The following is a 19,591-nucleotide window of genomic DNA, read 5'->3' as shown; positions in this document are numbered from 1 at the left end:
GTGGCAGCAAACCTCCGCCTCCTCCTCCCTCCTGGCAGGAGCCACCTTCTAAATATACTGTCCGCCTGCTCTGCTGTTGGGGACACTGCTGCCCCGAGTTCAGACACCTCTATCTACATCGTTGTGCTTTACACATTCTGCAACAAGTATTCATGCACGGTAGTGCTGGGACGATTAAAAATAACGTTTCAGATGGGGCCAGAGAGGACGCTAAACGTCTCCTCTGACAAAGAAGGAGAACAGAAGGAAGCCTGAGCTGCCCCTGAGCAGCAGGAAGCAAGGCTGGGTGGGTGGGGTCACCGCCTCCCTGGGCAGCTGGATGCTGTCTCTCTTTCGCCAGCTGTCCTGAGCTCGGGCTTCAGTTTCCAGCGCGGCAGCAACCCTGGGTGCTACCCCCTTCCAGGCAGGCACAGGTGCAAGGGCAGCCCTTGACAGTCAAGGCCCAAGTGCAGCCTGGCTCCAAGCCCGCTCAGTGTGCTTTCCAGAACCCGCATGCCCTCCTGGCAACGCAACAGGGTCCAGAAGTCAGGAATGTGCGCTATGTACCATCAGGCTTCATTACCAGTGTCCTAATACATGCTCGGAAGAACCGGAAGCCCCACCTCCCACCAGCCAAGAGGGGCCAGGGTTTAAGGAACAACCTCTTAAGCCTGGCCGAATCCTGAAAAACCGGTCTCCAGTTTAACTTCTTAACTGGGACCCAGGCCCAGCTCTTCCTCCCACTTAGACTAAAGAGACTAAAATCTGGTGACAAAGGCGCTGTGGCCCAGCAGTCACCTCTACCATAGCACAAACCCAAGCTGGCCTGGAGACTCACGTGTGGTGGGCTCGCCTTCCAGAGACAACCAGCCAAAAGAGGAGCTGGCATTAGAGATGTCGGAGAGGGTCCGGCGCGCCAGCACAGCCGGCACCGGCGGCTTAGGGACGTCATAGCCGTCTTCCTCATTTTCTGATCCCTCAGCGCCGGCGCCCCCATGGCCTGTGGCCAGACTCCCTTCCCCTAGAGAAAAAAGTGTGTGCTGTTACCAACTTCTTACACACCCGTGTGACAGCTCATGCAGAGAAATCCATCAAAGTTACCGACTCCCTCCCAGGCCAACCACCATGTGAAGCCCTGCGGCTGGAGATAAAAGAACAGAGAAAATGCAGTCTGTGCCAATCCCGAAGCTATGCTCTCCTGAACGGGGCAACGTCTACCCCTGCCAACAGTGACGGCTGCTGACGCCAAAGACTCAGCGCCATTTTATGGCACCTGTTCAACATCGCTATCGACATGTCACCTTGGAGCACCAGCTGAAGAGCCTGTGTGTGCTGCCTTCTTGGACTTTCCACTTGGAAAGCTAGTTGATATGGGAATAGAGTGTTCACCACCCACACACAAAAGAATTTCCTCAATGCTAAAAAGCAAAGAAAATAAAAGGGAGCTGTCAGCACTGCGGGCCCAGGCCCCATAACCCCAAATGTCTCGAGGCCCGGAAAGGATGAAAAGGGAACTTGCTGTGGGAACAGAAAATGAAAGAGAGGAGAAGGTTTTGCTGCCCATGGATCAAAGATATTTTGCAAAGGAAATTATTTAAAAGAAGTTTTTGCTAAGATCAAGCTGTCCCAAATGGCCAAATATTACAGGTTAATTCCTATGACACAGCAATGATCTTCCAAGTGGCAGGACAGCTACTCACCGAAGGAGCTGCTCTCCGTGGCTGATGGCGTCGCCTGGGACTGAATATTATACATTGCTTCGTATGTACAGCTATCGATCGGCTGGTCACAGTCACATGCTCTGAAGCAGAAGGAACAGGGCAGATGATCTTCACAATAGAACTCTGTTACCTGCAAACTTATTAACACTCATCTGGTCTTCACTATTCTAGACCCAGAGTCTATCAAGACAACACATACTCCTTTTGCCAGAATCACTAACAAACGTCCCAAGACCGACTCTTCTGATGCATAATAGAGGAGTGTTTTTGAAATGAACATGACCGTGAGGAAGTGTAAGTGGGATCGCCTACAGCTGAAGAGACCAAACACTAGGGGCCGCATACAACCGTCCGCTTTAACTCCAGCCGGTGACATCACCCAGGCAGCAGCCAAGCAGGTGAATGGTGTCACCCCTGCTCCCAGGTGGAACTGTCATGTACGTACCGTGAACTCTGGCCGGTCTCCAAAGGCCGTTTCCCATCTGGCTTTGGAAGCCCCAGAGGCCTGGAGGAGGGGGTCATATACTCCGTGTCCTCCTCACTTTCACACTGCTCCCCGGGGAGCAGCTTTGGCACAGGAAGAGGCCTGGAAGAAGAAGAATAAAAGAGAAAGAAACTGAAAACTAACATGCTGCTAAACATGTAAGTATGAAATGACTGTCTTCAACCAGGCCACGACTCAAATCTGACAGAGCGAACGGATGGCACCTAGGGAACTACTCCTCATCCCAGCCAAGAACAGTCGTTATTACAAAAGGCACTAACAGATCTCTGCTCTCAGCTGACCACAGGTGCAGCTGCGCTGAGCTGGGCTGCAAACGGGGGCAGTACTTGATACTCGTGAGTCTCCATCCCCAGGTAAGTCGGGAGTCCCCATCCCATATGCTAGGAACCTGTACCGAGTCCCCACTCCAGAATCTACCTACAGTTTCAAAGAGTTTACAGATTGTCAAAAGCCTTCTTGTTTGTTATCTTATAGTATAAACACCTTTTCTCCTCGTTTGATATAAGAACCATCTGAAATAAAAGAGATCAGGTGCCTTGCTAGCTTAGCACCAGATCTGAGACCAGACTTACCAGATTTCCCATCCTGACTCCTGCTTCAGGGATCCCGCCATTATACCCAAAGGGCGTACAAGCTCCCACCCAGAAACTTTTTTTTTTTTAAGATTTTATTTATTTATTTGACAGACAGAAATCACAAGCAGGCAGAGGCAGGCAGAGAGAGTAGGAAGCAGGCTCCCTGCTGAGCAGACAGCCCGATGTGGGGCTCGATCCCAGGACTCTGAGATCATGACCTGAGCTGAAGGCAGAGGCTTAACCCACTGAGCCACCCAGGCGCCCCTCACCCAGAAACTTTTGAACTGAAACTTCTACTACTACCTGCCCCGAAACCAGACAAAGACAAAAATAACAAGACAAAACAAATCCACAAAATTGATAAACACACAGGTGTACACAGGCACACAGACACAAAGGCTACTGGGAATGTGAGTTAAAGAGAGCATCTCCCCCATCCCCTTTACTCTGTCCCCGTACATCTGAAGCAATCTGTATCTAGTGGGAACACCTACGGGGTTTGCCCGTGTTTACTCAGTGTTTGTTTTTCCCAATTATGAAAGCAGCGGCTAATTATAAGACACTTAAATGCCAAGGAAACCTAACACAGACAATCCCTAAAACATAATCAGAGATTTTGTTTTTCTCATGTCCTCGCGTTACTTTCTTTGCACACGGCATGCTCAGGTTTTCAGGTGGAACTGTATTAGTATCCACAATTTACTCTGAAACATGTCCAAAAAGACAGACTTATGGATGTACAGAAGTACAGACAGAGCAGTGCCTGGCCGGCTCAGTCATGGAGCATGTGATGCTTAATCTCAGGGTTGTAGGTTTGAGCCCCACACTGGGTGTAGAGATTATTAAAGGAAAAAAAAAAAGGATAGACAGAAATGCGTGATAAAACACGGATAAAAAAATGCTTATCAGTAGAACCCAGGCGGGGAATATATGGATGGTCACGGTGAAAATCTTTCACCCTGACTCTATGCTTGACACTTTTCATGTAATAAATTGTTTGTGGGAAATCCCTATAAAGATTAAGGAAAAATACCAAGTATTGGGGAAAATATAGGGAAATGGACACTTTCTTAAAGAGTTTTAGAAATAAGAAATTAGTAAAACTTTTCTGGAGTGTAATTCCCCAAAAATATATAACCAAACATGCATACCCTTGGACTCAGAAATTCCACTTCTAAGAATTTTCTCTAAGAAAATAATCAAGAATATTCACTACAGTACTATTAATGACACTGAAAAAAAAAAACAAAACAGGTTACAACCTATCAATAATAATGTACTGAATAAAGGAACTTTAAAAAAAATATTTGAGAGAGAGAAAAAGAGGGCGAGAGTGAGCATGTGCATACGGTGGGGGGTCGGGGAGGTGAGGGACAGAGGGAGGGAGAGGGAAGGAAGGAAGAATCCTGAAGCAGACTCTGTGCTGAGCTTGGAGACTGATGTGGGGTTTGATTGCATGACCTGAGCCAAAACCAAGAGCTGGACACCTGACCAAGTGCACCACCCAGACGCCCTAGTAGGTGGAAATTTCTGAACCTCACCCACAGTAATGGATAGAACAGCCAGACAGAAGCATGGAGACAGTACTTAAACAACATATAAACCGATCAGCTCTAACAGACATAGACACGACACTCCACTCAATAGCAGCACACGTTCTTCTCAAGTGCACAGGGACAGTTTCTGATAGACAGTATGTGAGGCCACAAATTAAGTCTAAATAGATTTTAAAAGACATGCAAAGTGTCTTCTCTGACCACCATCTCATCAAATTAGAAATCAGTAACAAAAGGGAGACTGAAAATTCTACAAAATTGTGAAAATCAAATAATACACTTTTTTTTAAAAAAGATTTTATTTATTCATTTGACAGAGAGAGAGAGAGATCACAAGTACACAGAGAGGCAGGCAGAGAGAGAGGGGGAAGCAGGCTCCCCGCCGAGTAGAGAGCCTGATGTGGGGCTCGATCCCAGGACCCTGAGATCATGACTTGAGCCGAAGGCAGAGGCTTTAACCCACTGAGCCACCCAGGCACCCCTCAAATAATACACTTTTAAACAGCCAACGGATCAAAAAAGAAATTACAAAGGAAATTAGAAAACACTTAGAGGTAAATGAGACCAAAAACACGACACACCAAAACCCAAAGTAGTGCTATATTTATAGCATTGATGGTTCCGTTAAAGATAAAAAAAGATCTCAAACCAATCTAACCTTACAACTTAAGGAACTCAAAAAGAATCAACCAAAACCAAGGCTCGTGGAAGGAAGGAAGCAATGAAGACTAGAGCAGAAGTAAATAAAATACAGGAACTGGGGTGCCTGGATGGCTCAGTCGGTGAGGCGACTGCCTTCGGCTCAGGTCATCATCTCAGGGTCCTGGGATGGAGCCCCACATCAGGTTCCCTGCTCAGTGGGGAGCCTGCTTCTCCCTCTGCCTGCTGCTCTGCCTACTGGTGCTTGCTCGCTCTCTCTGTCAAATAAATACATACATAGGAGAAAAAAACCCCACAACAAGAGAGAGTAATCAATGAAAACAAAAGTTAGTTCTTCAGAAAGAGCAATAAAACTGACAAAACTTGTCTAGCTTTGTGTCATGATGTCATTATCATAATCTTCATGTCAATATCTAGTTGGATTAAGAAAAAAAGAGAGAAGACTCCAATTCCTAAAACTCAGAAACTAAAAAGTGGAGACATTACTACCAATTCTACGGAAATAAAAAAGATTTTAAGAAAGTATTAAGAATAGTTCTATGCCAAAACAATGTGTAACTTAAATGGACAAATTCCTAGAAACACAATATTTCCGAGGACTAAATCACAAAAAATTGAGAATCTGAAGAGACTTACAGGAGACAAATTCAGTAGTCCAAAACCTGCCAACAACAATAAGCCGTGTTCCTGATAGCTTCTCTAGTGAATGCGACCAAGTGTTTAATACAAAACGAGTATGAATTCTTTTTTTGGAAAGACTTTATTTACTTGGGAGAGACAGAACGAGAGAGAGAGAGAGAGAGAGCATCACAGGAGTGGAGACAGAAGGAGAAGAAGGCTCCCACTGAGCAGGGGGATCATGACCTGAGCTGAAGGCTGACGCCTAACTCAATGGACCACGCAGGCACGCCACCAGTTCTTTTCAAATTGCTCCAAAGACCTGAAGAAGGAACACTTTCTAACTCATTCTGCGAGGATGGCACAATCATGACACAAAGCCAGACAAGGACACGACAGGAAATCAACACACCAATGTCCCTTATGAATACTGATGCAAAAGTCCACAACAAAATACCAGCAAAAAGAAATCAGCAGCACTCAAGAAGGATTATGCACCATTATACATCAGTGGGATTCACACCTGGAATGCAAGGATGGCTCAACAAATGCAAGTGGATTAATATAAATACAGCAGGTCAACAAAAGGGAAAAAAACCCCACACAATCATCTCGGTTGATGCAGAAAAGCATTTGACAATATTTAACACCCTTTTAGACAAAAACACTCAACTGAAATAGGAATAAAAGTACCTAAACATAACGAAAGCCATATATGAAATGCCCACAGCAAGGACGATATGCAATGGTGAAAGACTGAAAGCTTTTTCTGAAGGATCAGGAACAAGGCAAGCATGTCCACTTTCACCATTCCTGAGTACTCAAGAGAGTACTGGAATTTTTTCTTTTTTTTCCCCTCTCTTTTTTTTTAGATTTTATTTATTTTATTTGTCAGATAGAGAGGAAGTATAAGCAGGGGGAACGGCAGGGAGAGGGATAAGCAGGCTCCCCGCTGAACAGGGAGCCCAATGCAGGACTCAATCCCAGGACCCCAGGGTGACTGGAGCCGAAGGCAGACGCTTAACCGACCGAGCCACCCAGATGTCTCAGTACTAGAATTTCTGTTTTTTTTTTTTTTTTTCTTTTTAAGATTTTATTTATTTATCAGAGAGAGAGACGGGGAGAGCGAGCGAGCACAGGCAGACAGAATGGCAGGCAGAGGCAGAGGGAGAAGCAGGCTCCCCGCTGAGCAAGGAGCCCGACGTGGGACTCGATCCCAGGACGTTGGGATCATGACCTAAACTGAAGGCAGCTGCTTAACCAACTGAGCCACCCAGGCGTCCCTCAGTACTAGAATTTCTAACCAGATCAACAAGGCAAGAAAAATAAAAGGCAATCATATCAGAAAAGAAGATAAATTATCTCCCCGTTTGCAGATGATATGATCTCATATACAGAAAAGCCTAAAGATGCCACAAAAAGGGCACAGGAAACAGTATGTTGGTGTCTCAAAAAATTAAAAATAGGATTACCATAGGATCCAGGAATACTACTACTGTGTATATATTCAAAAGAACTGAAAGTAGGGCCCTGACCAGTATCTGTTCACCCACATTCACAGCAGCATCACTGCAACAGCTAAAACGTGAAAGCCACCCCAGTCTCCACCCACCGATGAACGGATAAGCAGAAAATGGTACGGGAGTCACCCTTTATCTGCAATTTTATCTTCTGTGGTTTTACTTACCCATAGTCAGCTATGGTGTGGAAGCAGATGATCCTCCTTCTGATGTATTATCAGAAGGTCAACAGTAGCCTAACACTACATCCAAATGCCTACATCACCCCCCCTCACTTCTTATCAGAGGCACTTTACCTCACATGACCACGAGAAGGGGGAGTACAGTACGGTATCCTGAGAAAGACCACATTCATACAACTTCTATAGCAAACTGTTCAACTGTTCTATTTTATTTTGTTGTTGCTAATCTCTTACTGTGCCTAATTTATAAATTAAACTTTACCATGTATGTACGTATATATGTATATATGTATGTTAGGAAAAAAAAACAGTGTACATATAGAGTTCAGTACTATCCTTGGTTTCAGGCATTCAGGGGGCCTTGAAAGGTATCCCATGCAGATAAAGGGGGGGCACGACTGTATATACATACACTGGGATATCACTCTGCCTTACAGAGTAAGGAAAGTCTGCCATATTCTACAACATGGTCGAGAACATTATAAGTAAATTAAACCAGTCACAAAAAGACAAATACTGTATGGTTGCACTTACAAGTGGTATTTAAAGTAGTCAAAATCCGGAAGACAAAGCGTAACAGTGGCTGCCAGGGGCCGGGGCAGGGAAGGACGGGGAGCAACTGCTCAGTATGTGCAGGATTTCAGTTTTACAAGATGAAGAGTTATGAGCACGGATGATGGTGATGGTTGCATAATATGAATGCACTTAATACCACTGACCCGTACACTTCTAAGTACGATGGTATATGCATACATTTTTAGAGAGGGAGAAAGGGAGAGGGGGAGGGGCAGAGGGAAGAGAGAGAATCCCAAGCAGACTCCATGCCCCAGGTGGAGCTCAGCGCAGGGCTCAATCCCACAGCCCTGAGATCATGGCCCGAGCTGAAACTAAGAGTCAAGACACTTAACCGACTGAGCCACCCGGGTGCCCCAAGATGGTGTATTTGGTGTGTACCATACATACTAAGAATTAAGAATCAAACTTAAAAATTGTAAGAATGATTAAGTTTTTTTTTTTTTTTACAGAAGTCAACAAAACCAAAACTGCTTCTTTGAGAAGATTAATAAAATCACTAAGCCCAGCAAGGCTGATCGATGTACATGGACATAGAGAAAAGAGGAGACCAAAACCAAGGATCTAGTTTTGAGCTGATACAAACACAGATCAGCTTATACTTTCTTCCTCAGGCCGCCGTGGGCTCCCTATGCTCTGTGCGGAGGCTGTTGGTCAGCGGGAGCACATCCCCTATGCGGGCTGCGGCTTTGTACTTACCGGGCGGCCAGAGAGTAAATGGCATTGGCCGATGCAGAAGGTTTGATTTTGGGGTGCTCGCACTCTGAACCTGCTAATGGGTTGTTATTCACATTCTGGAAAGAAAAGTGAGAAAGAACCTTCTTAACACGACTCAGTGTCTCCTCTTCCTTCTCCGACCCCGTCAAAATAGTAAGAACAGTAACACAGACCCAAACCCTGCTCTCAACGCCACTCACACATTACTACATCTGACCCCAAAGCAGAGTTACTTTCAGGCTCTGAACAAAGTTTAAATGTCAGGGTGAGGAAGACAGAGATCTAAAAAGAGCCAAGGAAATGGGGGGGTTTTGTTTTGACTCTAGAAGATTTGAGGAAATGGGCTGTGGATACAAATACCCTTTCTAGCTTTAAAAACCTACACCTCTTTCTACAGTCACCAGAAAGCCGGACCTAATTCACTCTCACGAATTAAATGGCCTGTCATTCAACGCCACTTGCAAGTGACCATCCCCCTTCTCACGCCACCAAGCAGCAACACCCAGTTCATGTGAGGGCTCCGCCATGTTCCAAACTTCACTGCTCACAGGTTTTTCTCCCCCTTTTTTTATTTGTCTGAAGGGGACTGGCAGCATTACTATGTAGTTATACTGCTAAATGACCTTCAACTATTTGTGTATCACATAAGAAATAACACTGCTCACACACAAGGGAAAGCAGATCAATGAAATGTGCACCAGCGCATTCTCCCTCTTGCTTATTACTTCACGCCATACTCTCCCAAACTCACCTGCCTCCCCCTCATCCTTGAAGGGTCTCCCTCAGAATCAGCACAGCTCACTCTCAACAAGCACTCCAGATCTTTGCTCAGAATTGTACCCCATCCCTCCATGTACCCCCAACCCCAACATCAACTGTCTCAATACCCCCTTTTTTCCTGCTCTTTTTCTCCATAGCTCTCATTAGCATCCAATGTCCTTTTTTTTATTAACTTACCACGTTTGTCTTTACTCCATTAGAATGTAAACTTTGTGAGGGAAGGATTTTTTTTGTGGAGCACACACACAAATGAACCAACAAAAGAACAAATAAGCCTTCCCACCCCCAGGTCTGGAACCCTTAACTCATGCTTATACAATGAACCACTAACCTTCTCTCAATCTACTCTCTTAGCAATCCATTTTTGCATACTACTACTGGATTTATCTCCGTAAACCATCATTTTGCTCATGTCATTCCCCTAAATTTAAAACCTTCAAATGCTCATCTCCTACATAAATTCAAATTCTTTTGGCCTTGATGGGATTTTCGAGGTCCTCCAATCTAGTACTAATGCCCCTTTCTAGACCTTGTCCCTCCTCCGACATACAAAAATTCTGCTCCACTCAAATTACATTACTTCTAGTTCCACAATATACCTCAAGCATCTGTGTCACTGTACTCATGACCTTCACAATATTCACTTTGGAAAGAACACTTTGAATTCAAATGTCATTTGTTCCATAAAGCCCTCATGATTGCTCTATTTGGAAATAATCTCTTCTTTCTCTACAACTTCAATGCTTTCTATTTATAATACACTATATGAATCCAGCCATACATACACACACACAGACAGGTACACACGCGTACCTATCGCCTTATTGGCAAACATGCTTTATCTGTTCTACTCTAGTAGTATACTTCTTGAGAGTATATATACACACGCCTGAGGACAGGGATGTTTCACTGTCTCAGAATCCTGCACAAAACCTATCACAAAACTCTGACCCATTCAACGTCATGCAAAAGTATTTGTTAATAGGCAAAAAAATGTCAGAGACAGGACTCACCATGGAGGTATCCACACTGAATGTGCCTCCAAGCCTGGACACATCCGCTCTGGGTTCCATTTGTGAGGGCAAGGAAAATGGGAGTGAGTGCCTGTTGGTTAATTCTCTGCCTGTCCAGGGGTCACTAGAGTTGGGGGCAACCACTGGTACTTTGGGGATTGGCCGAGGCAGCCATGATTCCCCAAGGCGGCCACAGGGAACAGGGGGCAGTTTGTCTCTGGACAAACAGTCGCCCGGTGTACAAGGCAAGGGACGTCTCTGTGGCCGGGATTCTGCTCCAACAGAATATGGCCGGTCTGGAGGGGGTGGTGGTGGAAGATCTCGAAGTGTGGGAGGTATTGGTAATGGTTTGTCCTTATGAAGGGAGCCAGAAGCTACCTGTAAAGCATGAGGAAAAGTAAATCAATCAAAACCTTCTTATCTAAAAAACCAAAAAACCCCACTGTAATCCACAACGCTATAATCCACAACAAAGAATCAGAAGACTGTAGAAATGGGTAATGTCTTACCTTAGAAGCAGTTCCAAGACCAGAAGCACTGGCAGGAAGAGATACCCGCTGTTGCAGAAGGTCAAGTCGAGGTGGCACTGGGGGAAGGGAAGCTTGTGGGGCCATGGAAAACGGAGAAGGAGGCCGTTCCACCTGACAAACATAAAATTTCCCAATAGGTTATTCTTGTATGAGGGAGTGGCATCTTTCAATTCCTTCTAACGCGTAGACAAGCAAGTACTCTGAACACTGTTACCAATGGGTCAGGCTTCCTGAGTTATTTCTGCGTCACCGTAAGAGGGCGCTCTCAATCACAGAAGTACCACGCAGATCCAAGCCACAGTCAAGTATGGAGAAACGGCTCTGCTACAAGAAGCTTCCTAGCTCACAACTGAAAACAAATATTACAATTTCCACCTCCTCCTCTTCAGAGAAAGAAAAAAATCTTCTCAAGATCAAAAAGAGGAACCCATATAAAATGGAAGGAGCAGACATTAACCTCTCAACAAATCATGTAGGGAAATAACATTTAAGGCACAGAACAATGAGAGATCAAAGATGAGAAATTCTCTGGCTTGTTAGGATAGAACAAAGAAAAAAATAAAGACATTTAGAGGGAAAGAATCAACAGAATGAGTAAAAAGCATCTCAAGTCCTTCTGAAGAAATGTTACTTCAAGTCAGTAATTTAAAGGAATTAATATTTCCCGTCCATTTGTGTTCTTAAAAAAATGAGGTGCCAAATTAGACGAAGCAATACATGTATAACCTCTCCCATTTCCGAGCCTGCAGCAGGGTGATGAATGGCTGGTAAGCTTGTCCGGGCAAGCTATCAAGAGATCTGCATAATTCATACAAAATGCTACTTGGCATTTGCATTCTCTCCCAGGGAGCAATACAGATGGAATAGAGGCAAATATGTATTACAAGCACTTACATAAGATGACAGAAAGATACCCGTTCACATACTTAGGCCTATCATTAGTGCTGGGTGGTAAATGAAGACAAAGAAAGCCCTCACCATTAGCTACCTGCTTTTACTCATGCTTAAGGAAAGGGCTGCATGTCTCTGGTGCACGAGTGATGCAGCATGAACAGTGAGATACCTCAAGGCTTAAGTGAGAAAGTTATTAGGATAATTGTTACTTCATCCATTTCTAGCTAGTCACTGTATCTTGCTGATTCTTCCATGAAAGAGCCTCATATCTTTTTTTAAAGATTTTATCTGACAGAGAGAGACACAGCGAAAAAGGGAACACAAGCAGGGGGAGTGGCAGAGGGAGAAGCAGGCCTTCCCCGAGCAGGGAGCCCAATGTCGGGCTTGATTCCAGGACCCTGGGATTACGACCTAAGCTGAAGACAGATGCTTAACGACTGAGCCACCCAGGCGCCCCAAAAGAGTCTCATATCTTGATCTGCCTCTTCATTCTGCTTACCAACCTCAGATCTGATTTATTAAAACCACCTTCTCACAATTCTCCCAAATTCTAGTTTCTTATCTCACCCAAATCCCTTTGCTTGCCATTACCAGCTGAGCCGTCCTCAGACTACATAACAGCTCGTCCATCCATACTCCCACTCTCCTACCAGTCTCGACTGCAATTCCTACCTCCTTGCCTTTGATCAGGTTGTTTCCCAACTGGAAAAAAGCCCTCTCTGCATTTTCTTTTTTTTTAGGATTTTATTTTTAAGTGATCTCTACACTCAACCCAACGGGGGGCTCAAACTCACAACCCCAAGATAAGAGTTGCACGTTCCACTGACTGAGCCAGCCAGGCGCCCCTCTCTGCCTACTACAACCCCTCTCGCCATCTATGGCTCGTTCCCCTTCCTGAAGTGCAGAGGGCTAAGCTAATTACACTCTCTGTGGCTCAACATCATAACCTATCCTTGCACCATTCTTTTATTACAGCAGATAATCAAGTTGCACAAAAAGATAAAAAACACAAGTGGAGAGGAAATGATCAGAGAAATACCACAAGAATGGTTCTATGACCAAAGGGACATAAATATCCACATAGAAAGGGTTTACTGCATAGCCAGCCCAGTGAAGGAAAAAAAACCATGACAAACAAGCAAACAAACCAAAAAGCACCCCTGTGTTTTCAAGGAATCAAGCATAAGGAGAATAACCTAAAAGCTTCTCGGATAACAGGAAAGGGGACACCAAATAGCCAAAAAACACTAGAACCTGAAGTGAAGTGAAGCCATAACAATTTTTAGAGTTTTTTTTCAACCTAGCACTGGGTAACCAGTCAGTCTAAAGGCTGAACAGATATCTAAGGTATCAAACGTCTCAAAAGTTTTCTCCTGGGGTGCCTCAGTGGGTTAAGCCTCTGCCTTTGGCTCAGGTCATGATCCCAGAGTCCTGGGATTGAGCCCCACATCGGGCTCCCGGCTCTATGGGGACCCTGGTTCCTCCTCTCTCTCTGCCTGCCTCTCTGCCTACTTGTGGTCTCTCTCTCTTTGTCAAATAAATAAAAAATCTAAAAAAAAAAAAAAAGTTTTGTCTTGCACCTTTCTGAGGACATACTTCATCCACGAAAGGAAGTAAAGCAAGAAAGAGGAAACCGTGGGAGCCATGTTTCCCATGTCACCATGTTATATACTGTCTACTGTATTTACAAAGTTTAGTTCATAGAAAATTATACTGAGAGAATGTCAGACAGCTTGGTAAGATCTGGTAGTGACAGGTACAAACAGAAAACTAAGGAAACAAAAATAAAGCAATTTGGAGTGCCCAGGAGGCTCCGTCGGTTAAGCTCCAAGTTGTCATTTCGGCTCAGGTCATGATCTCACAGGGTTGTGAGATGGAGTCCTACATCTGGCTCTCAGCTCAGTGGGGAGTCTGCTGGAGATTCTGTCCCTCTCCCTCTGCTTCTCCCCCTGCCCCCACTCGTGTGCTCACACCCTCTCTCAAATAAGTAAAATCTTAAAAAAAATATATATATATGTATATATAGCAATTTTCCCAGGAAAAGCAGAAGGTCATATGAGAAAACAACAGCAATTACATCATATTGTATTGCTTGGAACAGCAAGGAACAAAATCATTTACACACCAAACAGTGATTCGGGCCCCTACCCCCACCAGGAAAAAAAAAAAAAAAAAAACCACCCAAACAAACCACTCAAGTAACCGTAGTGGGGAGATAATCCTTTTCTACAACACCTGAAGTGAACAGATGACAGACACTGAAGAGGCAAGAGAAAGCACTGGAACTATATGGTGTAAAAGGTGTTGAGAACCCACAAATCTGAGCAGGGCCCACAGAGGAGCTGAAGGCAACAGAGGCTGAGAGCCAAGGTTTCTGCCAGCCTTCTAGCAAGTCTTTTAAACTTACCCAATAATCCACATGTGTTTGTCATTTGGATTTTGTAATAAGTACATTCACTGCATTAAAAACAAAACTGCAATAAAACAGCAACAGGGGCGCCTGGATGGCTCAGTGGATTAAGCCTCTGCCTTTGGCTCAGGTCATGATCTCAGGGTCCTGGGATGGAGCCCCACATTGGGCTCTCTGCTCAGTGGGAAATCTGCCTCTCCCCCCACCCCCACCTGCCTCTCTGCCTACTTGTGATCTCCTCTGTGTCAAATAAATAAATAAATAAAATCTATAAAATTAAAAAAAAAAAAAAAACATAACAGCAACAAAAAGCACCCACCGAGGGATGCCTGGATGGCTCAGTGGGTTAAGCATCTGCCTTCGGCTCAGTTCATGATCTCAGGGTCCTGGCATCGAGCCCTGCGTCAGGCTCCTTGCTCAGCGGGGGGAGCCTGCTTCCCCCACTCTGTGCCTGCCACTCTGCCTATTTGTGTTCTCTCCCTCTGACAAATAAATAAATAAAATCTTTAAAAAAAAAAAAAAAGGCGCACCAGCTGACAGCTACCTGGGATGTAACAAGTCAGGCACTAGTCTCATACACCTTCAGGAGTGATTTTAGGACAAACATGGAGATAGGGTGCCTGGTTAAAGCCTCTGCCTTCAGCTCAGGTCATGATCCCAGAGTCCTGGGATAGAGCCCTGCATCAGGCTCTCTGCTCGGTGGGGAGCCTGCTTCCACCTCTCTCTGCCTGCCTCTCTGCCTGCTTGTGATCTCTGTCAAATAAATAATAAAATCTTAAAAAAAAAAAAATAAAAAAAAGTGGGGATAAATTTTAGTTATCTACTCAAAAAAGTTAAGTATTTTATAACAAATTTAATTCATACAAAGAATAATAGACACCCATGTAGCACCTACTGAACAACTAAGAAATCCAAGAGCACTGACTGCGCAATTCCCATTGCCCCTCCCCTAATTATATCCTTTCCTCCATCAAAGAGTTTAAATGTACATTCACTTTCATCCAGCAGTTCCACTGCCAGGAATTTAAACTACAGACCTGAAAAGAGTATCAGTCTGTGTAAGTCTGGAAATAATGTGAACGTCCATTAAGAAACTAAATAAATTACGGAATGGCCAAGCGACAGCACCATGCACGAAGCTGTTTTTTTCTGTATTTGAACTTCTCCAGTGTAGGTTTTAACTTTTATTTAAATGAGTAAATTTAAAATCATTCATACAGATCAGCTATGGGAAAGGGGTTCCTTTTCTTTTCTTTACAGCCCTACAGCACTTAGAGTGTGGACCCAACATCTACAACAGCGCACGCTGTCTGCGTGTGGTAAGCTGTTCCACCCGCACGCATGCTCTCTTCTCAAATACAACCACTAGCTCCTTGCAGGCCTTTGTTTCAGGTCTCTTATCTCACTCAATACTTACAGCACCCAATAAAGAGCCTCTTACCCAGCATAATGGACACTTTGCAAAAATACTCTGTTTATTGTAAACCCCTCAAATATCCCATTAAGGCCAACTCCTCGAAACTTGTGCCCTCAAACATTACAGCAATTCAGTGGGTAGTCAATTATTCCCCATGCATGTTAAAAAAACTTGTTTACAACCAATTTTTTTTTTTTTAGAGAAATAAGGTGACACTACACATAATATACAATTATTTTTTAAACTTAGTATTGGGCAATTTTTGACTTAAGTATACATACACTGAACTCATTCTGCAGAGCATTCCATTATGGGGACTGTAGCAGGCAGAATGAGGATTCCCCATCCCCCAGCCCCAAGATGTTTATTCACACCCTGAAACCCAGAAACTGAACATGTCATTTTACTTGGTAAAAGGGACTTCGCTAAGTATGGCTCTTGAGATGGGGGAATTACCCTGGACTATCTGGATAGGCCCAATCTAATCACATGAGTCCTTGAGAGCCTGTCTGAAGGTTCTAGCAGCGGAGTGCAGCTACTCATACACCCCAACTGAAGACCAGTCCTCTCCTCTATTGGGGAAGGTTGTGTTCTTCGACCAAGCATGCAGCTTTGGGAGGGACGCACATGGAACTGTGAGGGAGGAAGGGGACACCCGCCTCACCAGCCAGATCGGCCGAATCAACCCTGGTGATCAGTGGGGTGACAGATGTTGCAGCCATACCACCCTCACATCCCACATGAGTCCTTCAAAGCAGAGAACCTCAGAGAGAAGGCAGGAGGAGGAGGAAAGAAATCCAAGAGCCAAAGATTGTGTCTGACCATTAGAAGCTGGGATACCATGAGCAGACAGCCAGCAAGGACATGGGGATCTCAATCCTACAGCTGGCAAGGAACTAAACTCTGCCAAATCCAAATAGAAAAGGAACTGGGTCTTCCCATAGGGCCTACAGGAAGAACTACAGACCTGAATCTTCCCTGATCTAGCTGGAGTGCACACATACTGGGGTTCTGACCTTCAACACTGTAACAGAATAAACTTGTGTTGCTTTAAGCTGCTAAATTTGTAGTAATTTGTTATGGCAGCAACAGAATACAAACACATGGATGTATCATAATTTCTTACTGCTGGACATGTGAGTTGATTCGAATTTTTCATTACTGCAAATAAGGCTATAAGAACTGGATCTGGGGGCGCCTGGGTGACTCAGTGGGTTAAGCCTCTGCCTTCAGCTCAGGTCATGGTCTCAGCGTGCTGGGATTGAGCCCCACATCAGGCTTTCTGCTCAGCAGGGAGCCTGCTTCCTCCTTTCTCTCTGCCTGCCTCTCTGCCTACTCGTGATCTCTCTCTGTGTCAAATAAATAAATAAAATCTTAAAAAAAAAAAAAGGACTGGATCTGTATCTTTGGGTGCTTATCTGAGGATTTCTTTAGGATAAATCCCTAGAATTGGAATTGCTAGTTCAAACTGGGACCATTAATGCATTTTGATGGATGTCAAACTGTCCTTCCAAAAGATGGGCTAATCTGTACCCACATCAACACTGAATGCGATGCCTGTTTCTCCACAGTAAGTATTATTCATCTATAGAATTTTTTTTTTAAGATTTATTTATTCATTTATTTGACAGAGACAGAGAGAGCAATCACAAGTAGACAGAGAGAAAGGGGGAAGCAGGCTCCCCACTAAGCAGAGAGCCTGATGCGGGGCTCGATCCCAGGACCCTGAGATCATGACCTGAGCCGAAGGCAGAGGCTTAACCCACTGAGTCACCCAGGCATGCTCATCTATAGAATTTCATGAAGAGAAAAGGGTAATTTTAATTTCAAATAAATAAAGCCAGGAAAAATCACTTATCTTAGTATTCAGCTTCCCTAATACTCCAGGAGTTACCAATAAATTTTCATCAATGAACAGAAGAAATCTATGTGAGAACATATAAAACTTTATGTTTAGAGATCAAGTTTATGCTTTAGAGAGAAAAATAATCTCTTTTTAAATTTTTTATTTATTTGAGAGAGAGCGAGACAGCATGAGGAGAGAGGGGTGAAGGGAAAGGCAGAAGCAGACTCCCCGCTGGGCAGGGAGCCTGACGTGAGACTTGATTCCAGAACCCCAGGATCATGACCTGAGCCAGAGGCAGACGCTTAACCAACTGAGTCACCCAGGTGTCCCTCAAACTAGTCTCTTAAAATGGACCCAAAGAACCTGTTATAAGGGGCCAAAACTAAAAAATCTGTCCACTTCAAAAAACCAAAAATGTACTACTGCTCATCCCAGTCTTCCTCAACTACCTGCTATTGATAAAGCATAGATTTATTAATTCCTATACTAAAGTTGTTTCAATTTCCAAACATTCAAAGTAATTGCTATGTGCTCAATTTTGAATAGTAAATTACAAATGAGACATGGCTCTTGCCTTCTATAATTTATAATATACCAGGAAATACATTTAATAAACTATTACGAGGTATTAAGTTCTATGGCAGACATACTCAGTGTCTCAGAGACATCTGGGTAGACCTAGAAATGATGTGTATATAAACACATGGGAACTGGGGGGTGGGGGAAGCAGGAACAGTCTGGAAAGGTGTTCTAGGAAATGAAAACTCAACTAACTTATGAAGAAACTACCAAGACAGGGGCACCTGAGTGGTTCAGTTGCCCTCAGCTTCGGCTCAGGTTGTGATCTCAGGGTGCTGGGATTGAGCCCCACTCAGCAGGGAGTCTGCTTGTCCCTCCCCCTCTGCTCTTTCCCTTGCTCACAAGCTCCCTCTCTAAAAGAAATTTTAAAATTCTTTAAAAAAAGAAAAAAGAAACTACCAAGACAAAAGCACAAAGAGATTTTAGTGGTTTGGCCTTGCTGGACCACAAAACATAAAGCAAAAAGGATTTTAAGGGCAAAGTGCAGGAGGAAAGGAGAATTGCTTAAAACCCATTAAGTAACGAGAAGTCATCAGAGTATGAGGCAAAGGAATGGGATGGTCAGGTTTGCGCTGAGCTCTCGGGTGCTGGCAGCGGGGCAAAAAGACGATGATGATGGCCTGAAATAAGGCAGTGGCACTGAGGACAGAGAGGAGGAGACACACTGGATCCAATCATTTAAGAGATCAAATCTATTCCTTTTCCTGGAGGCAGGGGTGGTAGGGCCAAGGGAGAGAGCAAGCGAAAATACCAGACTCCCCGCTGAGCATGGAGCCTAAAGCTGGGCTTGAGCCAAGGACCCCAAGATCATGACCTGAGCTGAAATCAAGTCAGACTCTTAACCAACTGAGCCACCCAGGGGCCTCCCCAAATCCATTCTTTCCATCTACCACGTGTCAGGTAGTAAGGTACTATTATAAAAGAAGGCTGCCCATAAATTTATATAAAAATCCTCCACATTAGAATCTTCTGTTTGCCTTGTATTGCTTACCATCTTCAAAGGACTCCCTTCCTTCTAATTAGTCAGCAGATCCCTGTTTTACCCTACCCACCGATGTTATAAAATTTGATCCTATCTTTCTTAGTCTGTATGTTTCCTCTCTTTACTAGGGCCTTTCCAGTTTGCTTAGCTTCTACCTGGTACCTCCTCTGCCACCCTCCAGTCACTTTGGTCGCCATGTCCTTGGTTACTAACAGTGCCTCTCCCCTCTGCAATCTAACTTTCCAGTGCCAGGACTCCCGTAGGAAAGAACACCAGAACACCAGACCCCACTCAGAGAGGCACAATAGGGCCTCACTGTCATATCGCCTCTCATTCTCTCCAAGCTGAGGAAAGCCCAGTTCTAGGACACAGAGCATGGGCCTTGAAGCCAGAACGTCTGGCCACAGCTATGTAATTTTCAGCCAGTTCCTTAACCTTGCTGTACCTTGGTTTCCTCATCTGCTAAATGAAAATAAGAGTACCTACTCCTGGGCTATTTGAGTATATACGAGGACAGGATTACAAGAGTTAGAA

At 44.4% G+C, this 19,591-nt stretch overlaps 1 protein-coding gene and 1 non-coding gene across 3 annotated transcripts in view; both read right to left on the bottom strand.

Moving 5' to 3' along the window:
- Positions 1-19,591, bottom strand: part of CBL (Cbl proto-oncogene) — an 82,942-nt gene that overhangs the window by 8,422 nt on the left and 54,929 nt on the right. For both annotated transcript variants that reach the window (XM_059183290.1, XM_059183297.1), the window contains 6 exons: positions 10,909-11,040; positions 10,400-10,777; positions 8,589-8,683; positions 2,146-2,286; positions 1,680-1,780; positions 818-1,000 (listed from right to left, as the gene is read on the bottom strand). In XM_059183290.1, the coding sequence (XP_059039273.1) occupies positions 818-1,000; positions 1,680-1,780; positions 2,146-2,286; positions 8,589-8,683; positions 10,400-10,777; positions 10,909-11,040 (1,030 nt within the window). The remainder of the gene's footprint in view (positions 1-817; positions 1,001-1,679; positions 1,781-2,145; positions 2,287-8,588; positions 8,684-10,399; positions 10,778-10,908; positions 11,041-19,591) is intronic.
- LOC131823024 (small nucleolar RNA SNORA19) lies at positions 9,177-9,304 on the bottom strand. The gene has a single exon (XR_009350473.1). It is a non-coding gene; the product is annotated as a small nucleolar RNA SNORA19 (small nucleolar RNA).

Source organism: Mustela lutreola, chromosome 1 (assembly GCF_030435805.1).
Source record: "Mustela lutreola isolate mMusLut2 chromosome 1, mMusLut2.pri, whole genome shotgun sequence".
NCBI classification, from domain to species: Eukaryota; Metazoa; Chordata; class Mammalia; order Carnivora; family Mustelidae; genus Mustela; species Mustela lutreola.
Note: the sequence above shows the minus strand (reverse complement) of the source record. Positions and strands in the feature narration are given on the sequence as shown.